Consider the following 20,448-nt stretch of genomic DNA (forward strand, 5'->3'; position numbering starts at 1 on the left):
CTGAAAACCCCACATTCTATTTGTTTTTTCCATTACTCAAGGCTGAGAGATGTAATGAGATGTCTTTCTTTCCTCCATATGACATTTATCGTATGTGCTTGCTGTAGGCAACACACCATCCTTTCCGATAAGAATGAATGAACAGGGCGCCTGGGTGGCTCAGTTAGTTGGGCAACTGCCTTCGGCTCAGGTCATGATCCTGGAGTCCCTGGATCGAGTCCCGCATCGGGCTCTCTGCTCCGCAGGGAGTCTGCTTCTCCCTCTGACCCTCCCCCCTCTCATGTGCTCTCTCTCTTTCTCTCTCTCTCATTCTGTCTCAAATAAATAAATAAAATCTTTAAAAAAAGAAAGAACATAATATCAGGGTATCAGATTTAGGGATTATCCTAACCAGTTCTTATCATTATTTGGAAGAGGAAATGGAGGGTTGCTTGCCTAGTGGAATTCATACGTTGGCATATTTTGTAAATTTAATTTGCGTGAAAGTAGTACCTCATAGGATTAAAGTAAATGCAGAGCATACTGGATTAGAACCAAAGTAACAGCTTGTCCTGTGGTCTCTGAGAATATTTTTTAAATCCTATTTTTAATCTAATTATTTGTCATACATGAAATAGTAGGGCCTCGACACAGGCCAGTTAGGAATTTGAGATGTCTGGTGTAAAGAAGTTTGGTTTTTGCCACAGGTAGGGTGTGTATTGACTGGAAAACTGGATTTCAGCAGTTTAATCAAGGAAAAATAAGATACCTTTCCTCCCTTGATGGATCTAGCAGCTCAGTTATGTCACTGCAGATCCGGGCTCTGTCCCTCTCTCACTCTGACCATCCATAGCATCAGCTTCACCTGAATCTTGAAGCTGGATTTCTTCAAAGGTGAGAGAGAGAGAGGCCAGTAGCAGTCTGGGCTTACTGCTTCCCCTTGTAAGGCCAGTGGTCGGCACCTCTGTCCCAGAAGCTGACAGTCTTGCTGTCCTGCCCGTCTGTGGGGAATGGATTACAGTGCTTCCTGAAGCTTAAGCTACAGGCCACACCATGAAGAAGTTAGCTTGTCTGTTCAGATCCTATGCCCATTTTATTTTATTTTTAAATATTTATTTTCCAGAGAGAGAGAGAGAGAGTACAAGCGGCGGGGAGGGGCAGAGGGAGAAGCCGGTTCCCCACTGAGCAAGGAGCCTTATGTGGGACTCGATCCCAAGACCCTGATATCATGACCCGAGCTGAAAGCAGACGCTTAACTGACTGAGCCCCACCCAGGCATCCGTCTATGCCCATTTGAAAATTGGCTTGGTCTTTTTGTTACTGAGTTGTAGGAGTTCTTTATATATTCTGAATACAGAATATCAGATGATTTGTAAATACTCTCACCCATTCCGTGGATTGTCTTTTCACATTCATGATCTTGCCCTTTGAGACACAAAGTTCTTAATTGTGGTGATGGCCACTTTGTTGATTTTTCATTTTTGTTGCTTGTGATTTTAGTGTCCTATCTAAAACAAAAAAGCCTAATCCATGATCACCAAGATTCATGCCTGTGTTTTCTTATGAGTTCTGTTGTTTTAGATCTTACATTCTCTTTTGTTTTTTAAAAATGTATTAGCAAATTAAGATGATGATAGATATTAACACTTTCTACTCTAGATTTGATGCAAGGCATTCCAGTGACAGAAGATCTTTATTCCATATTTACCAAGGAGAAAGAACATGAAGCTCTGCATAAGGAGAATCAGAGAGGCCACCAGGAACTGATTAACCAGCTGTTACAAAGTTATATGAAGTTACTGCTGCCTGATGATGAGAAGTTCCATGGGGGCTGGGCCCTCATTGACTGTGACCCCAGGTGAGTTGGAGTGATGTCCTGGTAACTAATGGCACCTAATTTCTGATGCTGTTGTCCTAATTAGTACTAGTGGTCGTCTGTAAAGCTGTGGGCATGGATGCATGATGCGTGGCAGTTTTCAAATACAGGACTGGTCACTAAGGCAAGCTGACTGAGGCCCTCACCTTGGGTGCAAAATTAAAGGGGCATTAAAACAACTCAGTAATGAAGAGAAATATTTTAAAGGAATATTTGATTTTTTAAAAACCCAAATTGTAGAACTACAGTTCACAGCTGGGCCTCACCCCCCTCCCAGATCTAGGTTTATTGTTCTGAAGCACGTAACAGTGCAGCAAAAAGTGCGGTGATGCTAGCTAGTTACTTTGGTTGGTTGTAAAGTATCCTGGCCTTTCACAAAATAAATAGGCCAACTAATGCTCAGCATATTTGAAACAAAAATCAGTTTCAAGTCATTCTTCAAAGTGAATGGCAGGATCTAAATTTGTTCACCAGATTGAATGTTTGCTTCTAGGCTGAAATCTAACATTATAACCTTCAGTATTATGAATCAGAAACATTGCAGAAAGTTTTAGACCAAGCTCTGAGGATAAATAGCTCTATTTAGATTTTATCTTATATTACATTTCATGTGATTTTAATAAAAGGGGCATAAAACAAGCTTGAAAGAACAACTGAATGCAAGGTAATATATATATATATGTGTGTGTGTGTATATATATATATAATATATATATAAATAAAAAAACAATATTGGCTTTAGGTTCATTGGGAAACCTTCCATGACTTTAATTTCATGGATTATTTCACTTTGATAATCAATACTTTATGTATGGATGCAATTTTCAGACTCTTAAAATAAGAGATGAGGTCTTCCTCACATACAAATTAGCAGAAAAATTCTATGCTCCTATGAGCCATTTGGTAAAAGTTTTTTATTTATGTACCTTAATTTTTTTAATAGCAGTTCAACTTAATGCAGCACCCCAAAAAAGGTAGTACTTTTAATTCCCATTCAGAAATAACTGCAGGTTATTTTGCTTGCGTTTTAACTTTGCATTTGAGATTTTTAAAGGTGTCGTGATGGTCAGTATCATCTTCCTTAGATCAAGTATTTTTATTCCTACTTTGGAGATAATTGAAATAGGGAAAGACCAGAAGGTTTATTTCTAAAGCTGACTCCCATTTTGTAAGGTCACCTTGCACCTGACTTGATTTCTGATCCTGTAATTCTCCTGTAAAGTTGGTATCCTGGATGAGGAGTTTCAAACTATTTAAAGTGTGTTTAGCTGTGCTATTTAAAGCTTGCTACAAAATTGGGATAAGCACTCTTGTTAGAGTCTCTTGTTAGAAGTCTCTTGCATTTAAGAACAACATGTATAGGGCGCCTGGGTGGCTCAGTTGGCTAAGCAACTGCCTTCGGCTCAGGTCATGATCCTGGAGTCCCGGGATCGAGTCCCACGTTGGGCTCCCTGCTCAGCAGGGGGTCTGCTCCCTCTGCCCTCTTCCCTCTCGTGCTCTCTCTCAAATAAATAAATAAAATCTTTAAAAAAAAAAAGAACAACATGCATAAAAACACTCAGACGTCTTTCTGGAAACTGGGCTCACTGGCAAAACCAAAATTGCTGTACTGTACCCATGCTGTATGAACTAAACCAACTCAGGGCTGAAACCAGACGGTCTCCTTTCCTAGGATCAGGTCTTTAAGAAAACTTGTTGGGTGGTGAGATTCCCAAATCCATAATAACTTCCCAGATGCCAAATGCCTACTCCAATTTTCTCTTTTCTTCATTCACATGATGAAATACTTCTCTTTTGTTCTGATTTTGTTTGATTCCCACCCCTTTCTAGTGCCTAGCAATCGAACTCCTCATTTGTCTTTAAGCCTGCACTGTACGATTTGACTTTGGATAACTGGGAGCCAGTGATTGTGTTCTGCTCATCTTCTTTGGTAAAGCTCCTCGTGAAGCATAACTGACATGGATAACACATGCTAGACAGCAAGTGTCACTACATCCTTCCCTTTGGTGGCCTCATTTGGGTTATACAGGTGAGGAGCACTTTCCAAAAAAAAAAGCAGAGCCCTCTCTTCTTCACTGCAAGATAAGCTTTTGCATTCCAGCACATTATCACATTTTTAGCAAGTGGCGCTACCCCCAAAGATTACCAGTGGCTATTTCCAAACAGTCTCACATTTCATGATGGATGATGAAACCTTTCTGGGCCTTTAAGTTCATTTAATTCTGCACTTCTACCTTGTCTATAGGTCTCAACCTGGCCCAGGACTTACGTGCCTGCCTGATGATCATAGTCAGGGGAGTCAGTGACCTCTACGTATTCCTAATTCCAAAATGCTTCATGCTCCCAGCTCTGCCCCTGTGGGTCTCTGCCCAAGCTTTCTGCGGACTCTGCCTTGTAGTTCCATTTGTATTTTCTGGTCTACTTCTTCATGCCTTTGTTTTAGGATAGCTCTTTGCTCGAATTCTTCAGCTGTGGGCCTCTGGCTAAGTCTCCTAATTTCCAATTTGTTCCTGGATTCCCTACCTCTCTTCTTCACATGTCACCACTGCAAGATGTTATGTCTTCTCATTCTTTCTTAGATGGTCTACTGCTAAGTTTTATTGTGAGAGCGTCCCTTTGCCTGTGTTACGTGCCAAAGCACATTCACCACCGCTGTCCTCCTCCTCTTCCTCATGGTTGGTGGTGGCCAAAAGAGGCCCATCACAGAGTCATGGACCTAATGGTACCTTTTGTCCTTTGTCCTATGGGGCACAGAGATTCTGAAGATTGTCCCGTCGGCTTAGATCTCATTGGCTGACGTGCTGTCTTCCCTCTCTTACTGGTGCTAACACATCAGTGCCTGATGGAGAATGGTTCTGTGTGTTGTCTCTTCAGTACAGACACTAACTTGGGTCTAAGGAGGAACGGGCAAGTAGCTTCATTGCTAAACAGGACAATGGGAGTGTCTGAGGAAGTGATGTATTGATTCTCAAGAGGACAAGGTGTGTGTGTGGGGGGGAACAGACTTGTGGCATTTGCCTGTGGTCTGCTCCTGGGTGACAGGGACAGACTACTTGGGTCTGAGACTCTGCACTCTGGTCTCAGAAGGATCTCCTCTAAGGCTGACCATACCAGAAGTGGTTGCATCTGACAGTGGCTGAGGTGTTAGCCACTTGCTAGTTTTTTTCTTGCCTCTTGTGTTTCCCACTATTACCGTTTTACTAGAAACTACTGCCTTTGAAGCTGTGAGGCAAGCTGATGTGGATGGAGTGGAGTAGATAGTGAAGCTGATGCTTTGGAGTCGGTGACTTTGAAGGTCATGTTTTGGCTTGTTGGCTTGCAAAACAGGCTGGATAGGGACCTGCCTATCAAGAGTCTTGGTATCTTCGTGGTAATAGGAGACACTTCGCCACCCTGTGGCTGGCCCCAGTCTTGGCCCCTTTGGGAGGCACGGGTGATCTGGAGCCTTAGATTTGGGCTCTAGAGGAGCTGGAGCAGGAATCAGCATTGTTTCAGAACAGTCTTATCTTCTCTTCTGCCTTTTATTCCAGAGGAGATGCTTTTTCAGATACAGAATTAGTACCATCTTCAGATTCACTACATTTTCCTCTCAGGTGGATTATTCTCTCATGGGTATCATGTGTCCGTTGGAATTTCTTTAACAACCCTCCTAGTTAGCTCTTCTCTACTTTGTCTTGTGGTTGCCATCCTTTATAATACTGCTAAAATTTCTTTAAATTCGCCACTGGTGTTTTTCTTCATTTGCAAAGCTTGAAGATCTTATGGATGGTGGACAGTTTGCCCCTGAAGGGAGATGTTTGGAAACTGGTTCTTTGGCTAGCTGAGTTGCTACAGAACCTTTGTACAGTCTACCAGCTGAGCCAGAGCAGTGGACCCAGAGGTCCACTTGATGGAGGACAGGGAGAGGCAGCTCTGGGAATGACTGCGCCAGCTCAGCCAGCCAGCCAGCCAGCCGTGGGGCTTGGGGTCTTCACCAGTTGGTACCTGTCTGCCTCAGCCATTCACTCCTGGGTTCTGTGTTTTTAAAAACACCTTTATTAAGATACAATTCATATGCCATATGATCCATTTAAAGCATACAATTCAATAGCTTTTTTTTTACTTCTTTTTTTTAATTATTATTTATTTATTTATTTATTCATGAGAGACAGAGAGAGAGAGAGGCAGAGGGAGAAGCAGGCTCCCAAGGAGCAGAGAGCCCGATGCGGGACTCGATCCCAGGACCCTGGGATCATGACCTAAGCTGAAGGCAGACGCTTAACCATCTGAGCCACCGAGGCGCCCAATTCAATAGCTTTTAGTATATTCACATTTTCATTATTCCAGAAGAAAGCCCTGTACCCACTAGCGATCACCCCCTATTCTCCTGTCCCTCTGCCCAGACAGCCACTAATCTACTTTCTGTCTCTATAGATGTCTCTGTTCTGGACATTTCATATAAATGGGATCATGTAACATGTGACCTTTTGTGACTGGCTTCGTTCGCTCAGCATCATGTTTCCATGGTTCACACATGCTGTGGCATGTATCGGAATGTCATTCCTTCTTACAGCTGAATGGTATTCCGTCCTGTGGAGATAGCACATTTTGTTTGTTTTCTTCCATGGATGGGCATTTAGGTTGTTTCCAGCTTCTGGCTATTGTAAATAGTAATACTCTGAACAGTCACGTACAAATTTTGGTTTGAACACCAGTTTTTTATTTGGGGGTACATACCTAGGAGTGGGAATTGCTGGGTCATGTGTAATTCTGTGCTTTTGAGAAAGCATCAAGCTATTTTCCACAGTGACTGCATTTGACATTCTCAGCGGCCGTGTATGAGGGTTCCAATTTTTCCACCTCCTAATACTTGCTTTCCTTTTTTTTTTTTTTTTTTTTTTTAAATTGTACTCCTCAGGGGCGTGAAGTGGTATCTCACTGTGGTTTTGACTTGCATTTCCCTATTGACAAAGGATGTGAAGGATTTTTTCTTGTGCCTGTTGGCCATTTGTTTATCTTCCTTAGAAAATGTTGAAATCCTTTGCCCATTTTAAAAACTGGGGTCTTTTTGCTGTCGGGTTGAGCTACGTGTTTTGATAAACTTTTACAGGGGTTAAGGCTGTAGAGGTGCAGGGTCGGATCCTATCTTTATCTAAAACGCTGGTGTTTTGTTCCTCGTATTTTGGAATTAATTTTGATTTTTTAAAATACTGCACTAAAGATTACCTTGATGGCTTGGTGTTTTTGACGTCCCCTTAAATTTTGCGCCAGAGACTCGCTGCACTGCAGTCCCAGCCGCTTAACTCTCTGGCACAGAAACCGTTCCGACCGCAGTTGACAAATACCTAGCCCTGCCGCAGCACGAACGGCCCGCTCCTTGCGCCTCCTCTCCCGCCGCCCCCGCGCCGCCCGCGGGCCGCCCCCGCTCCGCCCCCGCTCCGCCCCCGCTCCACCGCCGCCGCCTCTCGTGTTGCAGCCCCGAGCTGTTTGGGCCGCCCGCGGCCAGCCCCCGGCACCAAGGCCTGCCGGGCCCGGTCGGCCCCCCAACGCCAGCCCTGCGCCCCGTTCCGCCAAAGCGCTGGGCCCTGAATGACGGGTGCCTGGGGGCGCGCTGCGGGTGGCAAGAGGAGCCTAAAAAGAGGAAGGACGCCAGGCGTCCTGCCCGGGTGCCCTGCGGGACCACGGCCAGCGCACTCCTGATTTTGCGCAGCTCTACTGCATCCGCTGCTTCTACCCCGAGTAGATCGATGACCCCTTCACCCGTTTCAGTGGAGCAGCCACGCTCTTGGGCATGTGAGCGCAGGGGACAGACGCTCGCGGTGCCGCGGCCGCCCGCGTCCTTTCGAGCGGCGGTGACGCCCCTCCCCGCCGTGGCGTCCGGCGGGGGTCCCGGGCACTGCGGGCACCTCGGCGCCCCGCCCCTCCGTGGGCCAGGCGCCGTGCGCGGGCGGGCTGGGGGGGCGGGCGCGCATGCGCACTGGGTGCGTGCCGCGGCAGCGGGGGCGGCCGGAAGCGAGACGTGCCTGCTGGGCGGGGCTTGGCGCCGCAGTTGCCGCAGTTGCCGCAGTCTCCGCAGTCGCTGCAGGCGCGAGGTTGGGTGCAGGCGGCTGTGACCGAGCTTCGACGTCTCGACGGACGGACCGACTGACGGACGGACGGACACCATGCCGCGCTCCCACAGGCCTCCGCCGACCGCCCAGCGGCCCACCAACGCCACCGGCAACGCCACCGGCAGTGCCGCCGAGCCCAAGCCCGAAGGCGGCAGCCTGGCCACGACTTTCAAGATTTTTCTCCTCTTTGCAGGACTGATGGTTAAAGTTCCTGTGGGCTTGTATTTTTCCTGCAAATTGCTTCTTTTCCAGAGTCTCCTGTTAATGTCTCCTGACGACAGTGGCTTTTACGCGACCATTGTCGCGGTGGTGGGGCTGCATGTGGTGCTGGCGGTGTTTGTGTTCATCGTGTGGAAGGAGGGCATGCCTGACTGGCAGGAAAGCAAGAACGAGTAGAGCAGCTCGGAGGCTGCGAACGCGGGGGGCGGGGGAGTCGGGGGGGCTTAATTTTCTCGTCCGTGTTGACAGTCGTGTCTGTTGTGCGCTTCGGGGGGAGGGAATCTATTTACTGCAGCGGAGACTCCGGTAAAACCGCGGGGGGGCGGGGGGGGGCTTTTTCCTGACCGCCTGTTGCGCGCCCAGTGCTTTCTGTTCAAGACATAATGCTTGAGACTGAGGATCCTGTCGGGCTGATGTAAATAGTAGCGCCCAAATGGGAAGCGGGCCCGAGGCCGCGCTGGCTCGTACGCGTGGACTTGCTCGCCTGCGCAGTGTGTGTGGTGACGTAGCTGCGCAGGCTCGGCGGGAGCGCCCGCGGCCGGCGCGCCGGTAAGTACCGCGGCGGCAGGGGGCTGCGCGCCGGGGGTTCGCGGACAGGTCCGCTGGGGCGCGCGTTGGGGTCCGGCTGTGGGCTGGTGGGCCCTGGCATCTCAGTCGCCGCATTTTTCGGTATTATTTTAGGTGAAAATCGAGGCGTAGTTGTTAGCTTAAGACCGCCCGAGGTGCGTGCGCTGCGACAAGGTGCCGTGGATGTAAATTACTGCGGGCTCAGATTTTGGTGCGTTTTTCTCCGCAGTGCGCATTAAACAATGACCTCATTCTGACGCAGTTGAAGGACGTGACTCCCATCGACAAATGGTTTTTTTCCCTCCTGTTTTCCATTTGTTTTTCAGTAGCATTTGGTAAATCTTGGCAAATAGGTACGAAATTCTAAGGGAGCAATACCCACTCGTACAGTGGAATTTTGAGACCAGTATTAGATTAATTTCCACTTTTTGATTGGAAATTCATATTGTTGGTGTTAGATGAATATTAGAAGCTTCAAGTTCACATTTTGCCTGCTTTATCTGTTGGTTATTTGTAGATTTTATACGTGGGCCATTTTTTTATTAGTAATCTTAGAAAAATGTGTATTTTGCTGTAGGTTTAATGGATTCATCAACACTCACCTAGTTTCGGACCCTTAGTTTGATACTTGATTTGTGAGTGGAGGGAAAATACAGTAAAACGGACTTAGACTAAGGAAATGTTTACTCGTTCTTTAAAAGCCAAATAAATCTGGAGTAAGAAACACACAAAGTGTCTTGGGCTTGGTCCCATTTTTGCACCTAAATGCTCTATGTAATTTTTTTCCTCCAAAAGATGCATTCTACACGTGTGTAAAAATATACTTAACGTGAAGTTAGGTCTTGTGAGATAATCTAGACGTTTTCTCCCTTCTGAGCCTGAGGGTGTTCCTTTCTTCCCAATCCCCTCCCCCTGCAGATTATCTTGTTGTCCTGAGTCCTCCCACCTCCTTGACCACCACTGAGAAGGGACCTCTCCTCAGCTACCGTCCTTTCCTGACACCTACCCCCCTCCAAATGGATAGATTGTATATATCTGACTTTAAAAGTAGGACTCACTGATTGATTCCCACCCCAACCAATCTTTTATCTTCAGTGGTTCTGCTATAGAATTTTGGTGAGAATGCAGATGAAAACGAAAATATTTTATTCCCTGTGTCATGTCTGTTTTAGCCTCATTGATGCTACTCACAGAGATGTGGATGTGCTGTTACTGCTTTCTAACTCTGCCTACTACGTGGCCTAGTAAGTTGCTTATTGATTTAAAGCTTTTAATTGTCCTTTAATATGAGTATACATTTCCTATTAGAGTTCATGACAACATTAAGAATCTGGTTTTGCTATATGGAACTTAACTTTACATACTGTTACATCACTGTTCCTCTTATCAGTTTGAAAATGTGATTTTAGAGTTGTAATCAGTGTTTATATAATATTCTTTTAGCATTTAATTTCCTATATATTTTCCATGTTTTGATGTACTCCATATCCTTTAATGAGTATACATTTTTTATTACTATCCAGTACACGTTTCCCCATTGTTTAGCACTGATACTTCCATTTTATTTCTATTAGCAATGATACAGTTGTCTTTGTGCAGATAATTTTGTGCACATGCATGCACACACATGCTTCTCTTTGGTTACAAGAGTATGATGAATTCTAATAATTGTGTGGTTTATTGCCAGATCTCCAGAAAGACTACTAATTAACAATGCCACTAGCACAAATACAAGTACTTTCTCATTTGCCTTACCAAAATCAATTTTTTTCTCTAAGTAAATACTTTCTTTTTGGCCTTGTATGAACAGTCATTGGCCCCGGTGCCCATTGGCATTGATCATATGGATTTTTTATTCTTGATTTTGGACAGCAGGTTTATCTGCTGTGTTATTCACAAACACATACCTTCAGTATACGTATGTGTGTGTTTGCCTTCCTTTTAGGTTAAGTTTTAGGTTTGTTGGTTTTAAGTTATATTTTGTAATTGATTTTAGTGTAAGATGTATAAGCTGATTCTCCTTTAGCTACTGAACTACATATATGTTAATCTCATTTCATCTAGTTTTTAAAATGTTTAACTCTATCCCAGAGTGTATTGAGCCCTGGAAGATTTTAACTGCATAGAAGTTGCTACTATTATATCTCCGCTGACAAGCCAGATACGCTTTTGATTTTAATCCTATTTTTTTTTTTACTTCCTTTCCCTTTATCCAGTTATGATGATGAAGTTGATAAAGTAAACCAGTATCAACGACTAAGTCTAGAAGACCTGGAAAAAATAGAAATAGGTAAATTTTAACATGCTAACCAAGTCCTAGAAAGCAAATATTGTTCTCCCAAGAGTGGGCCACATTGTTTGAGCAAGCATTACAACTTAATAGAACCAGAAAAGGATACTGATATTGCAAGTAGTCTATTTCTTAGGACTCTATTCTTTAGAGATTAGTGGTAGATGATAGTCTAATAACTCTTTTATTACTTACCTTGTGAAGATTAACCAAGGATCAAGAAAGTTTAAATATTTGAGACTAAAGAAAAGTTTTTTAGTCTCATCAAACCAAATCATCTTACTGTGATGATTGTATTTTGTGTACTCTCATTTAGAATAAGAAAAATGTGCTAAATACCTAACCAATGAAGATACAGAAAAAAGTAAATTTTATGTGAAAGATTTAACCATACTCATTTGGGTTTTAGGTCCTGAACCCACTCTCTTTGGTAAACCGAAGTTCTCCTGCATGCGATTGCACTACAGATATAAAGAAGCAAGTGGCTATTTCCACACACTGAGAGCTGTAATGCGCAATCCAGAAGAGGATGGGAAAGGTAATGAAGAGAGGACAGTATTCAGTGGTAACTTTTGTGGGGACAGTACCTACCATTACAAATGGAAGATAGCTTTGTAATCTTAAAATAGCTACTCTGTCTTCAGAAAGCAGGGAACTTATTTGAACTGATCTAGCTTGGGGCAAGGGTGTCTGTAATGGGAAATCTCAGTGTGTTTGGTCATGGGGGTACTAGGGCTTTTTCCCACCACATATGCTTCTCATGGACAGTAGTCAGGGAACATTGCTGTCTTGTTCACAGCTGTTGCCTTGGCATCTAACACAGGACAAATGAGAATAAACTTTTAATTCCAATTGATTTGGCTCATTTGCCCTTTATTAACTTTTCTGTTAAAATTTGTTTTAGAACATTTTGAATTAGTGGGGAGAGTAATAACAGTAAGCAGTTTTCTGTAAATTGTAGCAAATAAACTTGTATTTAAATTTAAGATCACAAATTTCATTTAGGGTTCTGAATTACAAGTGCTATTTTAGTATGTTTTTGGAGAAACTGGCAAGCAGTTGTATTTGGGTTTCAGATACCCTTCAGTGCATTGCAGAGATGCTGCAGATAACCAAGCAAGCCATGGGATTAGATGTACCTATAATTGAGAAAAAACTTGAGAGGTAAGTATACTACTTCGATTTTCTCAAGAATAAAGACATTATTATCCAAAGTCTTATTTCTTTAAAAGTATTTGCAAGTTGGGGAGAAATCAAATTATGGTAATATATTGGTATTTAGACTGGGAAATGTCAAATTTCTGTGGCCATAATTTTAACAACTTTAAAACATACTGGCTGTCATTTTCTATAAATGCCAGTGGGTTTTGAATTTGGGAAAGGTATGCCTATAAAGAGATTATTTCACATTAAAATTTGGATTTCCCATCTGATTGTTTCCTGGCCCACATTCGACTGGAGAAGAGCCATTTGGTCATCTAGAGAAAAACTGTTCAGTCTTGTGTTAGTAGAGAGAATTGTTTCAGTAGCTCTTTAACATTCCTAATTTTTACGAAATACGCTCATGACCAGAAAGTCAAATATCCGTACTGAAACATGTGGCAAACAGCAGTCACTTTTTCTTATACTTAAAGCTGTCATGAGGGAATGCCAAGTGAGAAAACCCTTTATTACATATCCCATATCTTTTAAAATAATTGTAGGTAATCCACAGGAAACATAAACATTCTGCCCCCCTCCCACCTGAATTCAGCCAAGTTGGAATGGGTGCAGACAGCTTTAGTTAAGATGCTGTAGATTCCCATCTATAGTCTGTGTTGGCTTGGCTGGTGTTTAGGTTGTCCATGTAGTAGACCTGCCCTAAATGGTAGCCACTTGCTCTGAAAGTGACTGTAGTAGTCTCCTCCTCCCCCATCCACGTTTCAGTTAGCTGTGGTCAGCTGTGGAGCAGGTGATCCTCCTCTTGACGCTCAGTCACTTCATCTCACTGTGCAGGCATTTTATCATCTCACATCCTCACCAGAAGGGTGAGTACAGTACAATAAGATATTTAGAGAGAGGACGTTCATATAAATTTTATTTATGGTATTATAAATTATTAATCTCTTACACTCTGCCTAGTTATAAATTAAACTTTATCACAGATTATATATAGGGAAAAACATAGTACATACAGGGTTTGATCCTATCCGTGGCTTCAGCTATCCATTGGGGGTTTTGGAATATATCCCCCACAGGTAAGGGGGGAAACTACTGTTGTCTGAATTTTGGGTGTGGTGTTTTTGTTTTTAATTCTTAGAATACACAAAAATGCAGGTTGAGGCAACCATGGGGAGGCTTATCTCCCTTCCTCTGCTGCTTCCTCCTCCTCTGAATGCCAAAGAGAATCCAGTTGAAGGAAACATGCAATAATAATGATCAAATCTAAAGACACAGTTTTGATCCAGAAGAACTCAACATGATTAATCCAACTACTGTGAGGATCTTGACAGAGTAGGATTACGATTTACACATGTAGCATTTCCACAGGCTGGCTCTTCAGTGCACGGGCTGCCTGAGGACAGGACGCAAGAAACTGCCTACCGGACTGGGGGTTAAAGTCACACAGCCAGGGCACCCTTCCCACTCAGTGCCCCGGGACAGCTTGTCAATGTTTTAAAAGGCTTCTGCTGGCCTTTTAAAACTACTACTCACTGATTGCTTCAAAGACTTAGTAACAAAAAGAATAAGATACCTCATTAATCATCTTTTACTAGTGATTATATGTTGAGCTATTTTGTATATACTGGATTAAATAAAATCAAAATTTCTATTTTTAATATGGCTAGAAAAATTTAAAACTACATCTAGCTTACATTTCTGTTGTACAGTACTGTTCTAGCATCTACTCCAAGGGGTTATCTGATTTTACCACTTAGTGCACGGTTTCAGAAACTGGGCCCAATTTAAGTAACAGCTTTCACTTACTGGAACTGGAACTGGTATACTGGATTTCAGAGGGAGTTAACTGTTTTCTCTTCTAATTTGTAGGAAGAGCAGTAAACCTCATGAAGACATCCTTGGCATCAGATCTCAAAACCAAGGCTCTTTGGCACAGGGAAAGAATTTTTTAATGAGCAAATTTTCATCTCTAAATCAAAAAGTGAAACAGACCAAATCTAATGTAAATATTGGCAATCTCCGAAAGCTAGGAAACTTTGCCAAACCTGAAATGAAAGTGAACTTTCTAAAACCAAACTTAAAAGTGAATCTTTGGAAGTCAGATAGTAGTCTTGAAACTATGGAAACCACAGGTGCGATGGATAACAAAGTCCAGGCAGAGTCGGATGGGGAAGTGTCTTCAGAGAATGACTCCTACCACTCTGATGAATTCCTTACAAATTCCAAGTCTGATGAAGACAAACAGCTAGCTAATTCTTTGGAGAACGTAGGGCCAAGAGACTATGTTCTTCCTAGTTGTGGTATTATTGCTTCAGCACCTCGGTTAGGCAGTCGGTCCCAGTCCATTAGCAGCACTGATACTAGCATTCATGCTCCTTCAGAGATTGCTGCTCATGGAAGTGGGTCTGGAAAAGGCCATGAGTCTCCTTTGAAGAAAAGTCCTTCTGCTGACAACATACACATATTGACTGGCTTTGCCAAGCCTGTGGATATTTACTGCCACAGATTTGTACAAGATGCACAAAACAAAATGACCCAGCTGTCAGAAACAGGGTCTGTTTGTCAGCAGGCTAGTGAGGAGGGAAATCAAATGGCCAATCAAGCTTCCAGTGAAGAAACACAATCGGAATCAACAGAACGGATACCTTCCCGGCCGTCTCAATTAGATGTGTCTTTTTCTGCAACAGGTCCCCAGTATTTGTCAGTTGAACCAGTGCATCCAGTTGTATCTCAAAAGACCCCTGGCTCTGGACCCAGCACGCTTGAATTTGAGACAGGGCTTCATGGAACTCCTTCTCCTTCAGAGGGCGGTAGCAGCAGAGCAGTCTCTCCCTTTGCAAAGATTCGAAGTTCCATGGTCCAGGTTGCTAGTATCACTCAAGCTGGCTTCACCCAAGGGATCCATTTCGCAGTGGCAAAGGTTCAGAAGAGCCCTGCAGAACCTGAAGGGGTTAATGAAGTCCAGCAAAAGGAACTTAAAAGTATGTTTACACAATGCCAGACACGAATAATTCAGATTTAGTGTTTAGCCACAAAGAATCCTGTGGCTTTTATTTAATCCAAAAAGAGGTTTCACATATTAGGCTATTTTAACCTGTATTGTCTTTGAAGCTAGGGATCACAAATTCTGTTTATCGGGAAAGGTTTTTAAAGGAGTCTGAAGCTGAGCAGATTTCCAGATTTGAGAGCCAGGACGACAGGAGTACATCACCCTAGAAGGTGTAAACGTGAGTAGCTTATACACTACAGAGCATTTGGTCTCAAAGTAATTTGGGGATAATTACTTTGAGACAGTAATAACCTGAACCTTTTGTGGAGTGGGGTGGATAAGTGAAGTGTAGGAAGGAAACACATAAAGGATGAACATGGACACACATGTAGGAGAATAGCATTTTTCATAATTTGTCTTGTTTGTCCATTCATTTCTGTGTAAATACATTTAGTTTCTAGTGACTTTAGAGTGTTACTAGTACGAAGAAGCATTTGAATATTAAAAAATTCTAGTTTAGCTTTGATGGCTTAACCATTCCCTATTAAGAGTTAATTGAGGGTTACTGGCATTACAGTCAAGAAAGGTATGCCCATTTGATCCTAATTTTCCCCATAGTCTGCTTAAAATACTCTGCCCCTTGTACACCCCAAAGTCTAGAATTAAGACTGGTCACTCATAAAACCTGAGACCCCGGATGTGCATACCAGCACCTGTTAAATTATTTTGCTGTTTCCAGGAATGGAAGACTACATTTACTGGGTACTGGTTAATTCTTGAAATGAGTGTTCAAGTTGTAATTTTTTTACGGGGGAACATTCCTTAACATCTTGTACAGACTGTAACTGAATTGTTGAAAATTTAGTCTGAAGCACAGCTGTACTAAAACTGACATGACCATAATCCTGAACCCATGGAACCATGGCCTCAGAAAAGCCCATACAAGAACGTTGCACAGCTTATTCCAAACAAGTGTTGGTTTGTCCGGTCTCTTTAGAGCCTTACTCTGTTGAAGTGATTCTCAGTTCAACATTATGTCTATTGTAACTTTGATAAGTATTTCCACATTTGTTATTTATTAGTGGTATCTTTTTTTCGAAGTGTCAAATCTTGTGACTATTTAAAATAAAATACCATTGTAATTTAAAGTGACAAATATGTGTGAGAATTCCTTAATATTTTAAAGAAAATCAGATTAAAAAATTCATAAGGTAAACTGTAACTGATCACTTGGGTCTCAGCCTTTCCAGTATTTTCCTCTTTTAAGTGATTATATGACTTTACAAATGAAGTGCATCACAAACCACCAAATTTTAAACACCCAAACACTGAAACCAAATGCTTTATTCTGTTCTTTTTTTCTGGGTCTTCAAAGTATTAAAGTGTTGCACAATGGGAGAGAAAATATAAGCAAAGTTCAGGTGATACATGTATTTTTAAGCTCCATGAAATTTGTTCCAAAGAGATTTTTAAAAACTAAAAAGGCAACATTTAATTCCAGTCAGGGTACTGTGTTCAAACTTCACTGTCCAGTGTGTGGGCAAAGGAGAAAAGAAAGGGGGTTCTGAAGCCCACGGTTCCAGTCTCCTCCCCAAGTGGGATGCCACTAGGACGACACCAGGCTGTACCACCTCCCACAGTCAGCTTTCAGTGAAGATTTCCCAGCAGGAGGTAATGGGATCTTTTCCCACACATCATGGGATAAGTCTTACAATCATGAAAAACAACCCAAAGTACTAATAATTTGGGAAGTTTTGTTTATTTCAAAGAGGGTTTTCCTTTCAAGGGAACTTTTCTGCAAGATCAAGCAAATTACGTACTTCTCTTTGGTAAATTACAATTCACATCGGCACAATAAGCACATGGTAACTAATCTGCTTGAATTTTATTCTCACAAATCCAGTTGAGTCTTGATTTTATTTCTAAAAGGTTAAGGAAGTCTAGTCTACCAGTTATAAAAACGAAAACCAGTTAGAATTCTAAATATAAACAGATTACTTATATTAGTTTATAAAAATAGATTTGAGGTTAGGAAAAGTTAAACAACTAGTAATTTTCACTTCAGTTCATTAGGCATAATGAATTTCTTGGTTTTTAAGGCTAACCCTGTTTCCTTGTTTAGCAATGTCAATGGGGGGGGGTGCTTTTCAAAAGACCACTGAACAGAATCATTTAACTGATCTCCTGTTTCCCACTAGATAAGTTACTGGCTAAAAAAACACATTAAGCTTCATACATAACCACTGACAGCTTAAAAAAAGTTATGGTCTAAACTTTTCGAACATTCTTGATGCCACAAGTACACTATACTGTATCAACTGCTTTCTAGGTATCGGTAATGATATTTCTGTTATTTTAAAAACTATTACGTTAGGGGCACCTGGGTGGCTCAGTCGGTTAAGCATCTGCCTTTGGCTCAGGTCATGATCCTGGGGTCCTGGGATGGAGCTCCCACATCAGGCTCTCTGTTCAGCGGGGAACCTGCTTCTCCCTCTCCGTTTCTGTCAAATAAATAAAATCTTTAAAAAAAAAAAAAAACTAAAAACTTTTATATTAAATCTGTAATTGGTCTGGGAAAAACTTACCTAAAGCTTTATTGGGTATTCCTGGATTAGTAGGTATGTTCGTTGACTAACACATCTGGAACTAATGGAAAAACTTACACAAGTTTAAAATCCAATACAATCATCAAAGCAACTAAATGACAATTATTAGGAAAACAATTTAAAACTTTATTTTCTACAGAAGGCATATTTTAAAAAGTTAACTGTTTGCTTTCTTCCTATTTGGGCAAAACAACCTATCCTAGGACAACATTCCCTTAAGTCCCATAAAACAGTGGTTCCCAAATGCACAGGGGTGAAATGAGAAAAAAAGGACAATGTAGTGTTTTCTCCAAAAAAGCTGTATTTATTCCATTTAAAGGACTCTCTTATTTGGAGAGTGTCCTTTTATGGGAAAAAAAAAATGGTGATAATACAGTGGTTTCTTTCAGATTACTTGGCAAAATACATTGGCAACCCTGTCCCCCAAATTTTTGGAAATGTTACTGGTCCATGAAATCCAAAAGTCTGGGAACCACTGCCATGTAAAGACTAATTTTGCAGGTTATTAACAACTGTTAAGTGGAAAAAAAAACTTCTGTGGTCAAATGTCTGGGAAGTGATACTACAGTATTTCACAGAGTCATGTGAATTAATGGCAGCTACACCCCATTCCCCAAACTTGGACCACTAAACACATTCAGACCCACCATTAATTGGAAAAACACTGTAAAAATCTGAACAACTCCTCTGACTTTGGAATTCCAACAAATTTCTTCAAATGAAGTTGACATTAGCATTTCAACAGTCTGTGACCTATGACTTGGCTGAAACTAAGGAAATGGTATCAGCAACATTATCAATATTAAACTTTTAATATCAAATACATTTTGTACATGTTACTAATTTATATAATTATAAAACAATCAAAAGCTCCATAAAATCAGTAAGGTAAAAGCCCTTACTGAATATTATATAAACTTCAGATGTTACCAGGCTTGACTTCAGGAAAAGTCATTGGTTTTTGATACAAATTATCTACAAAACAATGTGGTATAAATGGTATTTGAATTTTACAATAATGTGGCTACAATCTGCCCACTACTCTCCTAGGTGTCAGATCTTTAAAGTTCATTTCCATTCACACATTTCTGCTGCTGAAGCCTGGTTCTTCTTAAAGACTCCAGCTGCTTTGCTCTGAGCCACCGCTCTCTTGACAGCGTCGTCTGGCCGGCACTGAGAGACAGGAACCTGGCGTGAAACACAGAAACGGATTTAAGTCTAGACCTAGGACAGGATCTCGTTCTTTTTCTTTCTTTCTTCCTTTGTAAAGAACCTAGGAATACTGGGTTAGGGGTCAAGACCATCTGGTAGCTACATACAAGTCAAGAGCAAGTTAGACTTCCACAAAGGGATCTTTGAGGTTTAGAGACAAAAAGCAAGCCTGTTCCGCTGGTCACGGGCCAAACTCAATCTGCCTTCACTAAGCCCTTTCAAAAGGTATTTTAAAGGAAAAACATTTCCACTGGTAGAAATCTGCCTCAGTTGCTCCTCTCAATATTGGGAGGTTCACACAGAGCTTATTACTGAAACCGCAATGACGGACACGTACTACTCACCGAGCTACAATGAGCAACTGGTGGAGATCGTCGGCAGTGATGCTCTGAGGGTCGTTCTTGCGCATTTCCACGAAGTCCTCCTCAACTGCCTGTATCAAGAGAGTAAGTGGACTGCGACACTACCGCTTATGAAGAGACGCTACGCATCAGTAGGGAGGAGCAAAGTAACGTGGTCCATCGGCTGACGCGAAAATGAGGAAGTCGGCCCTGCTGCTCGGGCTGCTTAGGAGACGAGGAGGTACCAGAGCCACGCCTCACCCGCAGGGAAAATGCTGCTGACAGACCTGGGGGCGCGGCCAAATATCTAGGTCCAGCAATGTGCACGGCCAGCAGGGCAGGCTAATAATGTCAGCAAAAGTGGCAGAATGAGGGAGGGCCACAGAAAATTCCAGGGACTTTTTATCCATTGAAGGGTGCAAGAACACTAGCAAAAACTATCAGAATCTGCTTCTTCAAAAGTCTGAAAATTAACCAGAATACAGGGAGTGTTTGCTCAAGAAAGAACACTGGGCTCTGAGGCATTTTAGTTTCCCTATCCACCCCCACCCCACCCCTGCAGCCCTGAAAAGGGACAGCCTGGCCATCACAAGAGAGGGTTCTTTCAAAGCACCATTCCTGAGATCTGTCATTCTCATGACTGGTGGTTCCCTGCGAGAAGCCACGTGCAAGGCTGTGTTTATTCGGCTTACCCAGTGTGAACAGCCTCTTCTCCCAGGGAACTTAGCAAAAACAATCAGAAGCAATTACTGATCATCCTGGCTGCTTCACGCACTGGACAGTCGTTGGGGCAAATAGGCAGCTAACCAAAACCCTTAAAAGAAAAAACTAGGGAATGAGAACTTTTCTCCTCCCAAAAGCCCCCAAAGGATGATCTATCTCTATCTCCCCAGGAACGCAGAAGGCCACGTGCGTGCAAAGGGGCGTGCACACCCTCAGAAGATCGGAGCAGGCCCTAAGCCATCATGAGTGACCTTCTCTGTGCAAGCAGTAAGAGAAGGGTGGGTCACAGTTATAAACAGTTGCCAGAGTGTTGAAGGCCTGCCCCCATGGAGACACAAAGCCCTTGGCTTTGACTGGGAGACCTGTTTCCAGGCATCTAAGGAAATTAAATTTCTA

At 42.6% G+C, this 20,448-nt stretch overlaps 2 protein-coding genes and 1 pseudogene across 13 annotated transcripts in view; 1 reads left to right on the plus strand and 2 right to left on the minus strand.

Moving 5' to 3' along the window:
• INPP5F (inositol polyphosphate-5-phosphatase F) overlaps nucleotides 1-16,217 on the plus strand; it is an 84,583-nt gene extending 68,366 nt beyond the window's left edge. For 5 of the 8 annotated variants that reach the window (XM_064595333.1, XM_045878972.3, XM_064595334.1 and 2 more), the window contains 6 exons: nucleotides 1,639-1,837; nucleotides 9,903-9,974; nucleotides 10,947-11,020; nucleotides 11,430-11,558; nucleotides 12,097-12,184; nucleotides 14,051-16,217. In XM_064595333.1, the coding sequence (XP_064451403.1) occupies nucleotides 1,639-1,837; nucleotides 9,903-9,974; nucleotides 10,947-11,020; nucleotides 11,430-11,558; nucleotides 12,097-12,184; nucleotides 14,051-15,203 (1,715 nt within the window). In that variant the 3' untranslated portion in view covers nucleotides 15,204-16,217. Of the gene's footprint in view, nucleotides 1-1,638; nucleotides 1,838-8,498; nucleotides 8,713-9,902; nucleotides 9,975-10,946; nucleotides 11,021-11,429; nucleotides 11,559-12,096; nucleotides 12,185-14,050 lie in introns of those variants that run through there. The other 3 variants (XM_054508430.2, XM_045878978.3, XM_045878977.3) reach the window with 3 other exon arrangements.
• On the minus strand, nucleotides 2,719-4,560 carry LOC135364672 (phosphatase and actin regulator 2-like; annotated as a pseudogene).
• MCMBP (minichromosome maintenance complex binding protein) overlaps nucleotides 13,082-20,448 on the minus strand; it is a 50,184-nt gene continuing 42,817 nt past the window's right edge. For 2 of the 5 annotated variants that reach the window (XM_045878982.3, XM_064595336.1), the window contains exons 15-17: nucleotides 19,333-19,421; nucleotides 17,756-18,964; nucleotides 13,082-17,671 (exon numbers count right to left, since the gene is read on the minus strand). In XM_045878982.3, coding sequence (XP_045734938.1) covers nucleotides 18,838-18,964; nucleotides 19,333-19,421 — 216 coding nt within the window. In that variant the 3' untranslated portion in view covers nucleotides 13,082-17,671; nucleotides 17,756-18,837. Of the gene's footprint in view, nucleotides 18,965-19,332; nucleotides 19,422-20,448 lie in introns of all 5 variants that reach the window. The other 3 variants (XM_064595337.1, XM_064595338.1, XM_045878981.3) reach the window with 3 other exon arrangements.

This window comes from Mirounga angustirostris, unplaced genomic scaffold (assembly GCF_029215605.1).
Source record: "Mirounga angustirostris isolate CCGP_5_RB_7025 unplaced genomic scaffold, mMirAng1.0.hap1 SCAF_6, whole genome shotgun sequence".
Lineage (NCBI taxonomy): Eukaryota > Metazoa > Chordata > Mammalia > Carnivora > Phocidae > Mirounga > Mirounga angustirostris.